Source organism: Simochromis diagramma, unplaced genomic scaffold (assembly GCF_900408965.1).
Source record: "Simochromis diagramma unplaced genomic scaffold, fSimDia1.1 OVJJ01000802.1, whole genome shotgun sequence".
Classification (NCBI taxonomy): Eukaryota; Metazoa; Chordata; class Actinopteri; order Cichliformes; family Cichlidae; genus Simochromis; species Simochromis diagramma.
Genome location: NW_024387492.1, coordinates 24,126,848 through 24,138,482, shown reverse-complemented (window position 1 = coordinate 24,138,482; position 11,635 = coordinate 24,126,848). Strand labels below are relative to the sequence as shown.

Here is an 11,635-nt window from a genome sequence, read left to right as displayed (position 1 = left end):
TGCTTTTTACAAACAGTTGCTTTATTACAAAAATGTACATATTTAAAACTATAATAAGACTTAATAAAAACTCTACAAAGTCTATGTACAAAAAGAAAAAACAAACAAACGTTTGAACCCGACTGCAGTCCTGCCTGCAATCCAACTGGCTGAAATCCAAAGAGCAGCCGCCGCCTCAGAAGTCAGCGTCCAACCGGAAGGTGTTGTCCGTGGGCGTCGCCATCACGCCCATCCTCTGGTACTCGCCCACCCGCTTCTCAAAGAAGTTGGTCTTTCCCTCCAGGGAGATGTTCTCCATGAAGTCAAAAGGGTTCTCCACCCGGTAGATCTACACACAGAAACACCATGTCAGTCAGCTCCACCCACTGCCCCCACCCATGGGCGAGTTCAGATAGGAGTCTGCACTGCCGCTGCCCATCAGAGAACCACTTGTCCTCTGATCAGACTCTGCAGCAGCACTCAGCCCCCATCACCGGCTGAGGTCCGTACCCCTGCGCACTTCATCATCACTCACACCATCACCTTCATCACGTCGCTCTCTGAGGTCAAAGAGTTCCTAAAATGTGTGTGTGGAGAACTGATCATTTTTTATTTTAAAAGTTTAGCTTGTCACTGAGATGAGTGCAGATGTTTCGTGATGCTGTTTTTCTGCCTTTAAGTCAGTCACATGATCACATGACCTGTGTGGGGCGTTACCTTGGAGAAGCCGAGCTCCAGCAACAGTCTGTCGGCCACGAACTCGATGTACTGTTTCATCATGTCGCAGTTCATCCCGATGAGCTTGACGGGCAGAGCGTCAGTCAGGAACTCCTGCACACAAACCAATAAACCCATTAAAGCCATCCTGAACCAGTAAATCCACCATGAACCAGTGGGCCCAGCAGAGCAGCTGCAGGTGAAGCTGGGACTCACCTGCTCGATCTCCACGGCACTCTTGATGATGCTAATGACTGTTTCCTTGGGCGGTTTGTTCATCAGGTGTTTGAACATCAGACAGGCAAAGTCACAGTGCAGACCCTAAACGCAGCAGGCGCACAAACACACACGTTAAGAGTGACATCATCACTGGATCAATACCTGCGATCCGACACCAACAGGGCGCCTCACCTCGTCTCTGCTGATGAGCTCGTTGGAGAAGGTCAGGCCGGGCATCAGGCCTCTCTTCTTCAGCCAGAAGATGGCGGCGAACGAACCCGAGAAGAAGATCCCCTCCACAGCTGCAAAGGCCACCACGCGCTCTCCTGCAGATCAATAAACAGACAATAATCAATGAAGCTGCTTGAGGTGGAACCATTGTGTCAGGTGGCCTAATGGGCAGCAGCTTATGTACCATAGGTGGCGTTCTTGTTGCCGATCCAGTTGAGCGCCCAGTCGGCCTTCTTCTTCACGCACGGCAGCGTCTCGATGGCATTAAACAGGTACTCTCTGAGGGCGGGAACACATCGTCACTCACCAGTTAGATCAGTACAGGCCAGTTAAGCCACTACAGAACAGTATTTGGCCCCGCCTCCTGCGTACCTCTCTTTGGGGTCCTTGATGTACGTGTCGATCAGCAGGCTGTACATCTCCGAGTGGATGTTCTCCATGGCGATCTGGAAACCGTAGAAACACCGGGCCTCCGTCACCTGCACTTCCTGCATGAAGCGCTCCACCTGTTGGTCAAAGAGCGACAACAAGAGTGTTACAGCGGTCCGTGACCTCAAAACGATCTGTAAGAGCAGGCGCAGCGGCTCACCAGGTTCTCATTGACGATGCCGTCGCTGGCGGCAAAGAAGGCCAACACGTGGGAGATGAAGTAGCGCTCTTCGTCCTTCATGGCATCCCAGTGCTGCAGGTCCTTTGACAGATCCACCTGCACAGAAAGAGCACGTCAGCATCACGGCGTCCAGCATCAAGCCCCGCCCCATTACAGCTCTACCTACCTCCTCTGCCGTCCAAAAGGACGCCTCTGCCTTCTTGTACATCTGCCAGATATCATGGTACTCAATGGGGAAGATGACGAAGCGGCGAGGGTTGTCCTTCAGCAGAGGCTCCTCCTCCTGCGAGCTGCTGCTCTTTCTCACTTTGGGCTGAAGACAAAGATTATTGCTCAGGATTATTGATCAGCTTATTCATCGATTCTAGAGCAAAAACAGTGAAAAGTTAAAGTTTGTGCAGATTTGCTGCCTGTATCGTTCACTGATCTGAAGGTGGTGGACAAAATAACAGAAACGACATGAAACCTGAACACCACAGCAGCTCTTCCTAATAAACTAGAACCCTGAACCGACCTCAGCCCTGCCGCTCACTGTTGGCGCCAGGGCCACAGTTTAGGCGCTACATCTGCACAGTAACAACCACGAAGCTGCCGTCAGTGAGCTCAGCATCGACCCGGTCCGCTGATATGAGGAATCCGCTAAAAGTGCGAAGCTTCCTGTAGCTTTTCTCTCACTTACCGCAGCAGCGTCGAAGATCCTCCGCGCGGTTTTGGACGCCAGGATGCGGCTGCTGTTCGGGCCCGGAGGCTGAAAGGAGACACAGACCGTCAGCACACACAGCGACTCTTTATCGATACCTGCAATTGTTCGGTGACGTTAAAGAATCGGCAGCCTCTGTGAGCGGGAACCTGAAGCAGCCTCACCGTGTTCTCTTTGTCCAGAGACATTTTGTCCAGCTGCCCGCTGAGGGTCTGCTCGTTCTTCACGGAGAGCGGGGAGCGCGCGGTCAGCATTGTGACTTTTCGGGTTCAAACGGACACAAAGAAAAAACACTAAGAAGCTAAAAGGAGCAGAAAGCTAAAGCTTAGTAGCTGCAGACAGACGGAGACTGTATAGGGCTTCTGCTGCAGCTCGCCCTTTTATTGGAATCTTGGCGCTAGAACTGCTGGCCAATGGGCACGCAGCTAAATGAGCCCCTTTAAACAGTCGGGAGGGACCGAGCCAATCAGGTCGCGAGAAATGCTCTCGTGACCCCTAAACGATTGCGGGAAATTCAAACTCTTCGTTTGTGCGGGTTACAAAACCTTTCGTAACTGCTGTTTACAAAATGATTAAAACGAGTGCTTATGAAACCTTTCAGACTTTGATAAAAAAAAAAATCTCGCATTGGTTCATATTAAACATTTTATACTGTGATTCTAAAACACTTTAGAATGTTTCTCAAAGAAAAAACGCTTCTGTAATAATGAGACATTAGCGCCTAAAGAATGAAGAATTACATCTATTTTCGTGCAGGTTAAGTTCAGTGGGTTGTTCTAAATCATGTGGCTGGATCCACATATATTAACGGATACTAACCGTTTTCTGCTTTAAAGGGTCTACCATCAACTTGCTGTCATTTAAACTGAATCAGTCTTTATTTCTGCTGCCGCCATTTCTGATTTCCTCTCATCTAAATGAGCTGTCACCATTGATATTTAGCCCCAAAATTCACGTAACACGCCCAACATTACATTAACGTTGAATTTACAGGCGCCCTATGCGTTTTCATATCAGAGAACAAACACTTGCATCAACAAAAAAATGTAAAAGTGCAAAGAAAGGGAATCTGGAGGAATGTCGGTTTCTTTGCGTCACTTGAGCAGAAAAAATGGATTTAAAGGGAGATTTATTGAGTCTTTCTGGCTCCCATCACCTGAATGTGTTGTAACTGCGGTCTGAGTAGCTGTCAGCCTCTGGAGTCAAACTTTGAGTTTCATTTTCCTCATAAATCCGATCTTATTAAACCTGCATCTCCTTCCAGCTTGAGAGCTTCGTGTTACTGCTTCCGGGTTACATCTGACGAGATCGGGTCGCTCAGTCTCGCCCCCTGTTGTGCGGGATGGACTTAGTGACTTTTTCTCTTTTTTTTTTTTAACTTTATTTATCACATTTTAGACATACAGTCAAGTAAAACAGGGATCACATAAAAGATGACATTGTGGTAGTGTAACCGGTGTGATTCTGCGTTGTGTCTGATAAAAAAGGTAAAAGAAAGAAAGACCTCCAAGTAAATAATTTGCCCACTCCAGCTCCTCTCCCACAAGGGAATTGTAGAAAAAGGGCTGGCATTTATTTTTACATTAAACATAAAATATGCATTTACACGTAACATATTTGACATAAGATAAAACAAAAACAACAACATGAAATCCGACATACCTGATAAAAAAGGTAAAAGAAAGAAAGACCTCCAAGTAAATAATTTGCCCACTCCAGCTCCTAGACCAAATACAAACAGTGGGGAAGAGGGTTAGCTCAACCCACCACAGCTCCCAAGCTAGCAAGGAGTATATATTCATGCTAGCATTTATGGCGCCTAAAACACATTTATGATACACACATACTACACACTTATCACATCTTACAAAAACAGGCTTAATAATGACAATAACTGAACTAACATCGCAACCATAAACATCAGGGTGGCTAAATATGAATTATGTGTGTTTTTAAGGTGTTGGAAAGAAATGACACCCACCTCTCCCACAGGGGAATTGTAGAAAAAGGGGAGAGGCAAAAGGGGTACACTGTATTTATAGTATTGCACCAAAGAAGAAGAAGAAAAGAATGAGGAGGGGCTCTAACTGATAATGAACACAACTACAGGCTTGGAGGTCCTAAAAGTCAGGTATAAAAGGAGCAGTTTGGGGGTTTAGAACACATTTTGTGTAATTATAACAATGTGATTTATGACCCTGTTACAGTAGTACAATGAGGAACAGAGAGAGTGACAAGCACAGTGAGACAAAAGTGAGTACAAAAAATAAAATAAATTAAGGGGAACATAAATAAACAAAAGTTTGCAAGAGCCAAAATCAAGTTAGCAGTTTCAATCGGTTATAGATGTTAACAGTCTTGAGAGCCTTAGTGTTTTTTGATGAGGAGATTGTCCTTATATATTGTGCAAGTTCCATTTTTAATACAAGAAGTTCAGGCTTTCTGCCGAGGCTTTTGTGTATATGAAATTTTGCCAAAAATAAAACCAAATTTATAAAGAAGAAAGCATCATTGTCCTTGTCTTTAAAATTATAATAGCCAAAAATAACATCCTTATAGTATAATTGAAGAATCGGGAGAACAGAGTCAGTAATAAACTTGTGGAAATCCTTCCAGAATTTACATGTAAATTTACATGACCAAAACAGATGAGAAACTGTTTCAGGTTGCTCTTGACAGAAGGTACAATTTACATTTATTTCAGCTATAAATTTGGACAAATATTGTTTGGTAGGGTAAAACTTATGAATCAACTTAAAGGAAATCTCTTTAATTTTGTTTGTTAAGAAAAACGTTTGTGGTAAAGTCCAAACTTTTTTCCATTCAATATCTGTTACAAAATTGGCCCAATAAAATATGGCTGATGGAACAGAGACCATTGCATCCTGAAAGAGAGATCTTATTTTGGTATTTATAGATTTATGAGAAGAAAAGCAAACATTGCCAAGAGAAGAATGTAACACATCCAGGGGAGTGACCTGTAGCGGAGCACTGTGGGAGCATCTGTGTAACATGGACAGACCAGATGGGATGGCATCGAACACTATTGAGAATTCTTTAGGCGTTATCGGTACATTGTATCTCCTGAGGAACTCAGAGTAATTATATAAGAGTCCATCTTCTCTATATAACTGACTAACCAAGATTATTCCATTATTAAACCAGTTATTTAAAAAAAGAGTTTTATTTTTATAAATAATATTGCAGTTATTCCAAATAAAACAGTTTTGTGGAGAGAAATTGTGTTTGTAAATCAGCGCCCATGCCAAAAGAATTTGTTGATGAAAGTGAGAAAGTTTCAGTGGTATTTTTGGAATACTATAATTGCAGAGCAGTAGGAAGTTAAGGCCGCCTAAATTAGAGAACACATGATGTGAGATAAAGTTCCAGATAGAAGTGGGATTTCTTAAATACTTTTTAATCCAGTTTATTTTAAAGGTGTTGTTAAGAGCACCGAAATCAATAAAATTTATACCCCCTTTATCATATGAATTTAAAGCTACTGATTTACGCAAGTAGTGAGTTTTAGTTTTCCATAAAAAATTGTATAATAATTTGTTAATTGACTTACAGGTTGTATTATCAACATGTAGTGACTGGGCAGCATAGGTTAGACGGGAGATACCTTCAGCCTTCGATAGCAGAACTCTACCCTTCAATGACAGGTCTCGCTGTAGCCAATGATTAAAGATTTTTTGGGATTTATCTATAATAGGAATGAAGTTTGTGGAGCATCTGGATTGCTCATTTTTTATTATTTGAATTCCAAGGTATCTTACAGAGTTTCTTACAGGTATTCCATGAATTGAAGTTGCTAAACAACTTTTAACTGGTAAAAGTTCACATTTATGCAGGTTGAGTGAAAGTCCGGAGGCTTTAGAGAATGGCTGTATATTGTTAATGGCCACTGAAACTTGCGAGGCATCGCTGAGGAAGAGAGCTGTATCGTCTGCCAGCTGACTTATGAGTATTTCTCTGTTAGCAATGACCAGGCCTTTTAAAGAACTGAGTTTAATGTGTGAATTAAGGAGTTGCACAGAAAGAAGGAATAAATATACGGATAGGGGGCAACCCTGCCTCACTCCACGCTTTAGGGAGAATCTTGGGGAAATACCAGTGGCAAGCTTTATGGAGCTGTTACTATTGGAATACAGTGTCCGAACGGCCTTACAGAAGGACTGACCAAACCCAAATTTATTTAAAGCAGTAAAAATAAACTCATGCTCTAAGGAGTCGAACGCCTTGTAGAAATCTAAAAAAAAGAATAAGACTATCATCCTGTACATGGACTTAGTGACTCAGTTTTCCAGTTGTTGTCGGCAACAGTCATGATCCTTTTGATGCATTTGTAATCAAACTGTAAACATATTTGACTATAACTAAATCTGTCTGGATGAGAAACCCTTATCTGACCCTTTATCTCCAAATAACAAAAATATAATCTTCAGTAATAATAAACAACTATGAATGAATGAATCAATGAAAGCTTTAATAAAAGACTTAAGTCCATGATTACCCAAAGCACAACTTATAAAACCAAAATGAAAATATAAAAATATATTTAAACATTAAACCATATTACAAATATAATGAACACAGGTCCAATGCTACAAACAGTACAATTAAAAGAAATCAGTTTACACATAAAGTCTTAAACCAGTGCTTCCTCAGACTGGATAAATGATGGGAATAACTCACAGTAGGATTTGTGAGTGCTGAAATCATAGCGTTAGCCGGAGCATCCAAATACTCTACAAAAGTGAACATTAACTTCTTCAAAAGTACTTTAAAAGTACAAACACCCTAACCTAACATAAACATCTGACTGGCACTCCCTCCTCTAGGTAGATGGTAGGTAGGATTCTCATTGCATCATTGTAAGTGAAATGCAACTTCTGCATGCTATGAATGCTGAATGACCAACAAAACATTTTTTCTCCTTCATTTATGTCACACAATGCTGTATGAAACATTTCTCGCGGGCACTTCTCATACTTATAGTACGCACCGTACGTAGTACGCGTAGTGCACGTAGTGCATGTACTTCAAGCATGCAGATCCTGAATTGGGACACAGCCATAGTCTAGTAAAGTACCAGGAAGGGGTGGGGCTTCCTGAAAACTCCAGATACTTTATATTTAAAAAAGTTTTCTTTACTCTGCTAATGCATTTCTAAGTAATGTATAGTGTTTTTTTCATGTGGATGACTGTCTTCTGGCTGGATTTATAAATGGGTATTAATAGAAATATTATGATTGTGCTGTTTTGTTTTTAAGACTCTAATGACTCATTTCATCACACTGATATTCGGACATTCCTTCTTGTTAAGCATGAAGGTGCTCCGTTTACACTTCACTCTGTCCGAGCATAAATGTATTTTTTATTGTTAATTGATTTGTGTTCGTTTTATATTCAGTGTTTCACACAATAAATGTAATTGGATAATACTTTTAAACTGGTCAGATTTCATAACTCATTCATTTGAGCAATAGTCATATGCAAATTAGTTATATTTTTTGGCACTTAAAGATGGGATAAATATTTAGCATGATTAATTTATGCGTTTTTAAGGTAATTGTTTGTTTTTTATATTATGTGTGTTTATTATTAGATGGTACTTCAATATGAAACCTGTCACTGCCATGATGTTTGTAAATAGCTTGGTGTTGAAGTAAAGGGTCACAGTGAAGATTATCAAAGAATCTCCTGGAATTGTTTGTTTGGAAAGGAGGATTCCTTTGAGAATGTCAAGCTAAGGCTTCATTCATCAGGATTTACAACATCTCTCCCTGGATTGCCCCACAATCTCTGTCTGCTCACTCCCATCTTTTGAATTGTGTAGTTTTCTCACTGTGACTCGAGTGTGTCTGAGTGGTCTGCTCCTTTTGTCCATTTCTCACTACTCATCTGGGACTCAACAGCCGTCTGTGTGCATGGGTGTTGGACTTCCTCACTGGCAGAACTCAGGTGGTGAGGGTGGGTAGGTCCATCTCCGACAGCATCACCATCAGCACGGGAGCACCACAGGGGTGTGTCCTCTCGCCACTGCTCTACTCCCTCTTCACTTCAGACTGTGTGGCCACCCACACCACACTCACAATACCATTGTGAAGTTCGCTGACGACACAGTGGTGGTTGGTGCCATCTCCAACAACAATGAGGCGGCCTACATGGATGAAGTGAAGAATCTGGCATCGTGGTGCCAGAACAACCACCTCCAGCTGAATGTCGGTAAGACCAAGGAGCTGATGGTGGACTTCAGAAGGGGTCAGCAGGGACTACAAGCCCATTATCATTAATGGAGCTCCAGTAGAGAGAGTGCAGTCCTTCAAGTATCTCAGTGTCCACATCTCCTCAGACCTGACATGGTCTGCCCACATTCAGGTCCAGATCAAAAAGGCTAGGCAGCACCTGTACCACCTACAACAACTGAGGAAGTTCAGGGTCTCTCCAGTGACCCTCAGGACTTTCTATACAGGCGCTGTGGAGAGCATCCTCACACAGAACATCACATCCTGGTATGGAAACAGCTGTGTCAAGGATAAAAAAGCTCTTCAAAGAGTGATCTGTATGGCAGAATGCTGCTGCAGGACTGCTCTCCCTTCCCTACAGGTCATTTACTTCAGGAGATGCTGGACTAGAGCAGCTCAGATTTTGAAGGACCCATCACATCCCAGTAACGAACTGTTCCAGCTTCTGAAATCAGGCAGAAGGTTCCGCATCATCCGAACAAAAACAGAGAGGCTCAAGAGGAGTTTTTATCCTGAGGCCATTCGTGCGCTGAATCCCCAGGATATGGTGTCAGTGTGTATCGAGGGTAATTTAAGGAGAAGGCATTGCATTCCAGAACTGCAACATTAATATCAGTTAGGCAAGCATAAATTTAGATTTGTTTATAGATTGGTTTACTTAAATTTTTATTTTGTTTGCGGATTTTTTTTGGTACATAATGACATAAAGCTGTGGCTTAACATTTTAACTTCAGGAGGAGACAACACAGTGAATAGGTGGGGGTCTAGGAAGGACAAACAAACAGGTTTGTGCGTCTGTGTCATCAGGGTCATATAGTAGACCTTATTTTATGAGATGGTCATGCAAAGTTTGGAGCTTCAAATTCAAATTCAAATTCAAATTTTATTTGTCACGAATAAGATAGGAAATAAATATGAAAAATTAAAAAGGGTAAATTTAACTAGGAAGGAATAAAATATAGATTAAGGTTAAAAATGAAATAACTGTACAACACAAATTAGAATGAAGGGTAAATTTAACTGGGAGAATAAGATAAAATATATAAATTAAAGTTGAAAATAAAATAACTGTACAACAAAATACACAATATAGAACTATATAAGAATGTATGAAGAAATATAAATAAATATATACACAATAACAGCAGCATATACACAATAACAGCAGCGTGATTTAAGTAATTTAATTTTCAGAAAATCAACAGTTTGTTGTATGTATGTAAAATCCCTCGTATGTAATATGTGAGGTTTTCAAACAGAGAGGCAATACTTTGAAAACCTTGAAAGTCATAAAACTGTATGAAACTGTTCATTGTGTTCTTCTGGCTACAGTATTAGTACATATATATACTTTTGGTTGACATGAAAGTCTGGAGTGCCCAGAATGGGCACTCCAGGATGATTGTGAAAATAAAGAAAACCCATTTCGAAGACATTTTTTCCTGTGTCCTCTATGCCTTCGCTGCCTGGTCCCTCATACCCTGGGTTGAGGATCGGGTCTTGACTGTCGTTTGAGCTTGTGGGCCAAACGAAAGTTTGGAGTCCCCAGCCTTCCAGTCATTCAGTACCATCAGGCCAACCCTTCTGGATGATACGCTGACAGTGTACATACTTATAGTTATAGAATATTCACAACATACTTCATACCGTGTACATTATAACATACCATAATAGACCCATTTCTGTAATATACTTACATATCTATATTATTGCTAATATATATTGTAATATATCTATATCACTAAAGCACTTCTGGATGGATGCAAACTGCATTTCGTTGCCCTGTACCTGTGCATGTGCAATGACAATAAAGTTGAATTCTATTCTATTCTATTCAGTGTTGCAGGTGGATGTGTCTCTCATGTCCCAGATTGTTGATTACCTGTCAGGAAGACCACAATATGTGCATCTTCAACATTGTGTGTCTTACAAGGTGATCAGCAACACAGGGGAACCACAAGGGACCGTCCTCTCCCCCTTCCTCTTCACCCTCAGCACCACAGACTTCAGCTACTGCACAGAGAGCTGCCATCTTCAGAAATTTTCTGATGACTCTGCAGTGGGTGGATACATTAGTGAGGGTGTTGAGATGGAGTATTGAGTTGTGGTCAACTCCTTTGTCACATAGTGTGAGCAGTATCAGTGTGACAAATAACAAAGACTTGATTGTGGACTGTAGGAGGACCAGGAAACGTGTGACCCCTGTTTCAATTCAGGGGTTGATGTGGACATTTTGGAGGACTATAAATACCTCGGGGTACACACAGATAATGAACTGAACTGGGTTAAAAACACCACCACAAAAAATATCAGTCTGTTACTGTTATTATTGTCTTGGAGCAACTGTAACCATATAATTTCCTTAGAAATTCATTGTGACACACGACCCACACACGGACACTTCGTTGCGTTTGTGAGTTCAATAGTGCTTTATTTACAACTGTGATTTTTTTTGGAAGGTCACTTCTCTGGTGGGGAAGGAGCCTGAGTTAGTGCATGAGGCTGAGAGGTACTAGATATAGTCAGGGTCACCTCAATGCATATCTTGGGCTCTGGAACCATTCTCCTGGAGAGGGGTTGGACTCTATCTTAGTCTGGAGTTGCTCTTGGTGATAGGCGGTGGGCTGGGGTGGGTATCCTAGTATCCTCTTGGCTTGCTGCCTGTACTTTAGGGTTTCTCCCAGTGGACAAGAGGGTTTGTTCCCTGTGCCTTCGGGTTGGGGAACAGGTCCTGACTGTGCTCCACCGGGGGACTCTGTTGTCCTACTGGGAGACTTTAACACTAATGTGGGCAACAAGAGTGAGACCTGGAAGAATGGCCTTTGGGATCTGAACCCGAGCAGTGTTTTGTTCTGTCCAAACCACAATTTGTCCACACCATGTTCGAACATAAGAGTGTCCATAAGTGCATGTGGCACCAGGACACCC

The 11,635-nt window shown here is 41.9% G+C and overlaps 1 protein-coding gene across 1 annotated transcript; it reads right to left on the bottom strand.

Moving 5' to 3' along the window:
- LOC120725478 (ribonucleoside-diphosphate reductase subunit M2-like) lies at window positions 1-2,868 on the bottom strand. The gene is made up of 10 exons (XM_040018443.1): window positions 2,621-2,868; window positions 2,436-2,504; window positions 1,923-2,069; window positions 1,736-1,852; window positions 1,519-1,652; window positions 1,331-1,425; window positions 1,108-1,241; window positions 913-1,017; window positions 697-810; window positions 1-328 (listed from the first exon to the last, which is right to left on the bottom strand). The coding sequence occupies exons 1-10, from the start codon at window positions 2,708-2,710 to the stop codon at window positions 176-178; spliced, it is 1,158 nt and encodes a 385-aa protein (XP_039874377.1). The 5' UTR covers window positions 2,711-2,868; the 3' UTR covers window positions 1-175.
- Window positions 2,869-11,635: the final 8,767 nt, after the last annotated feature.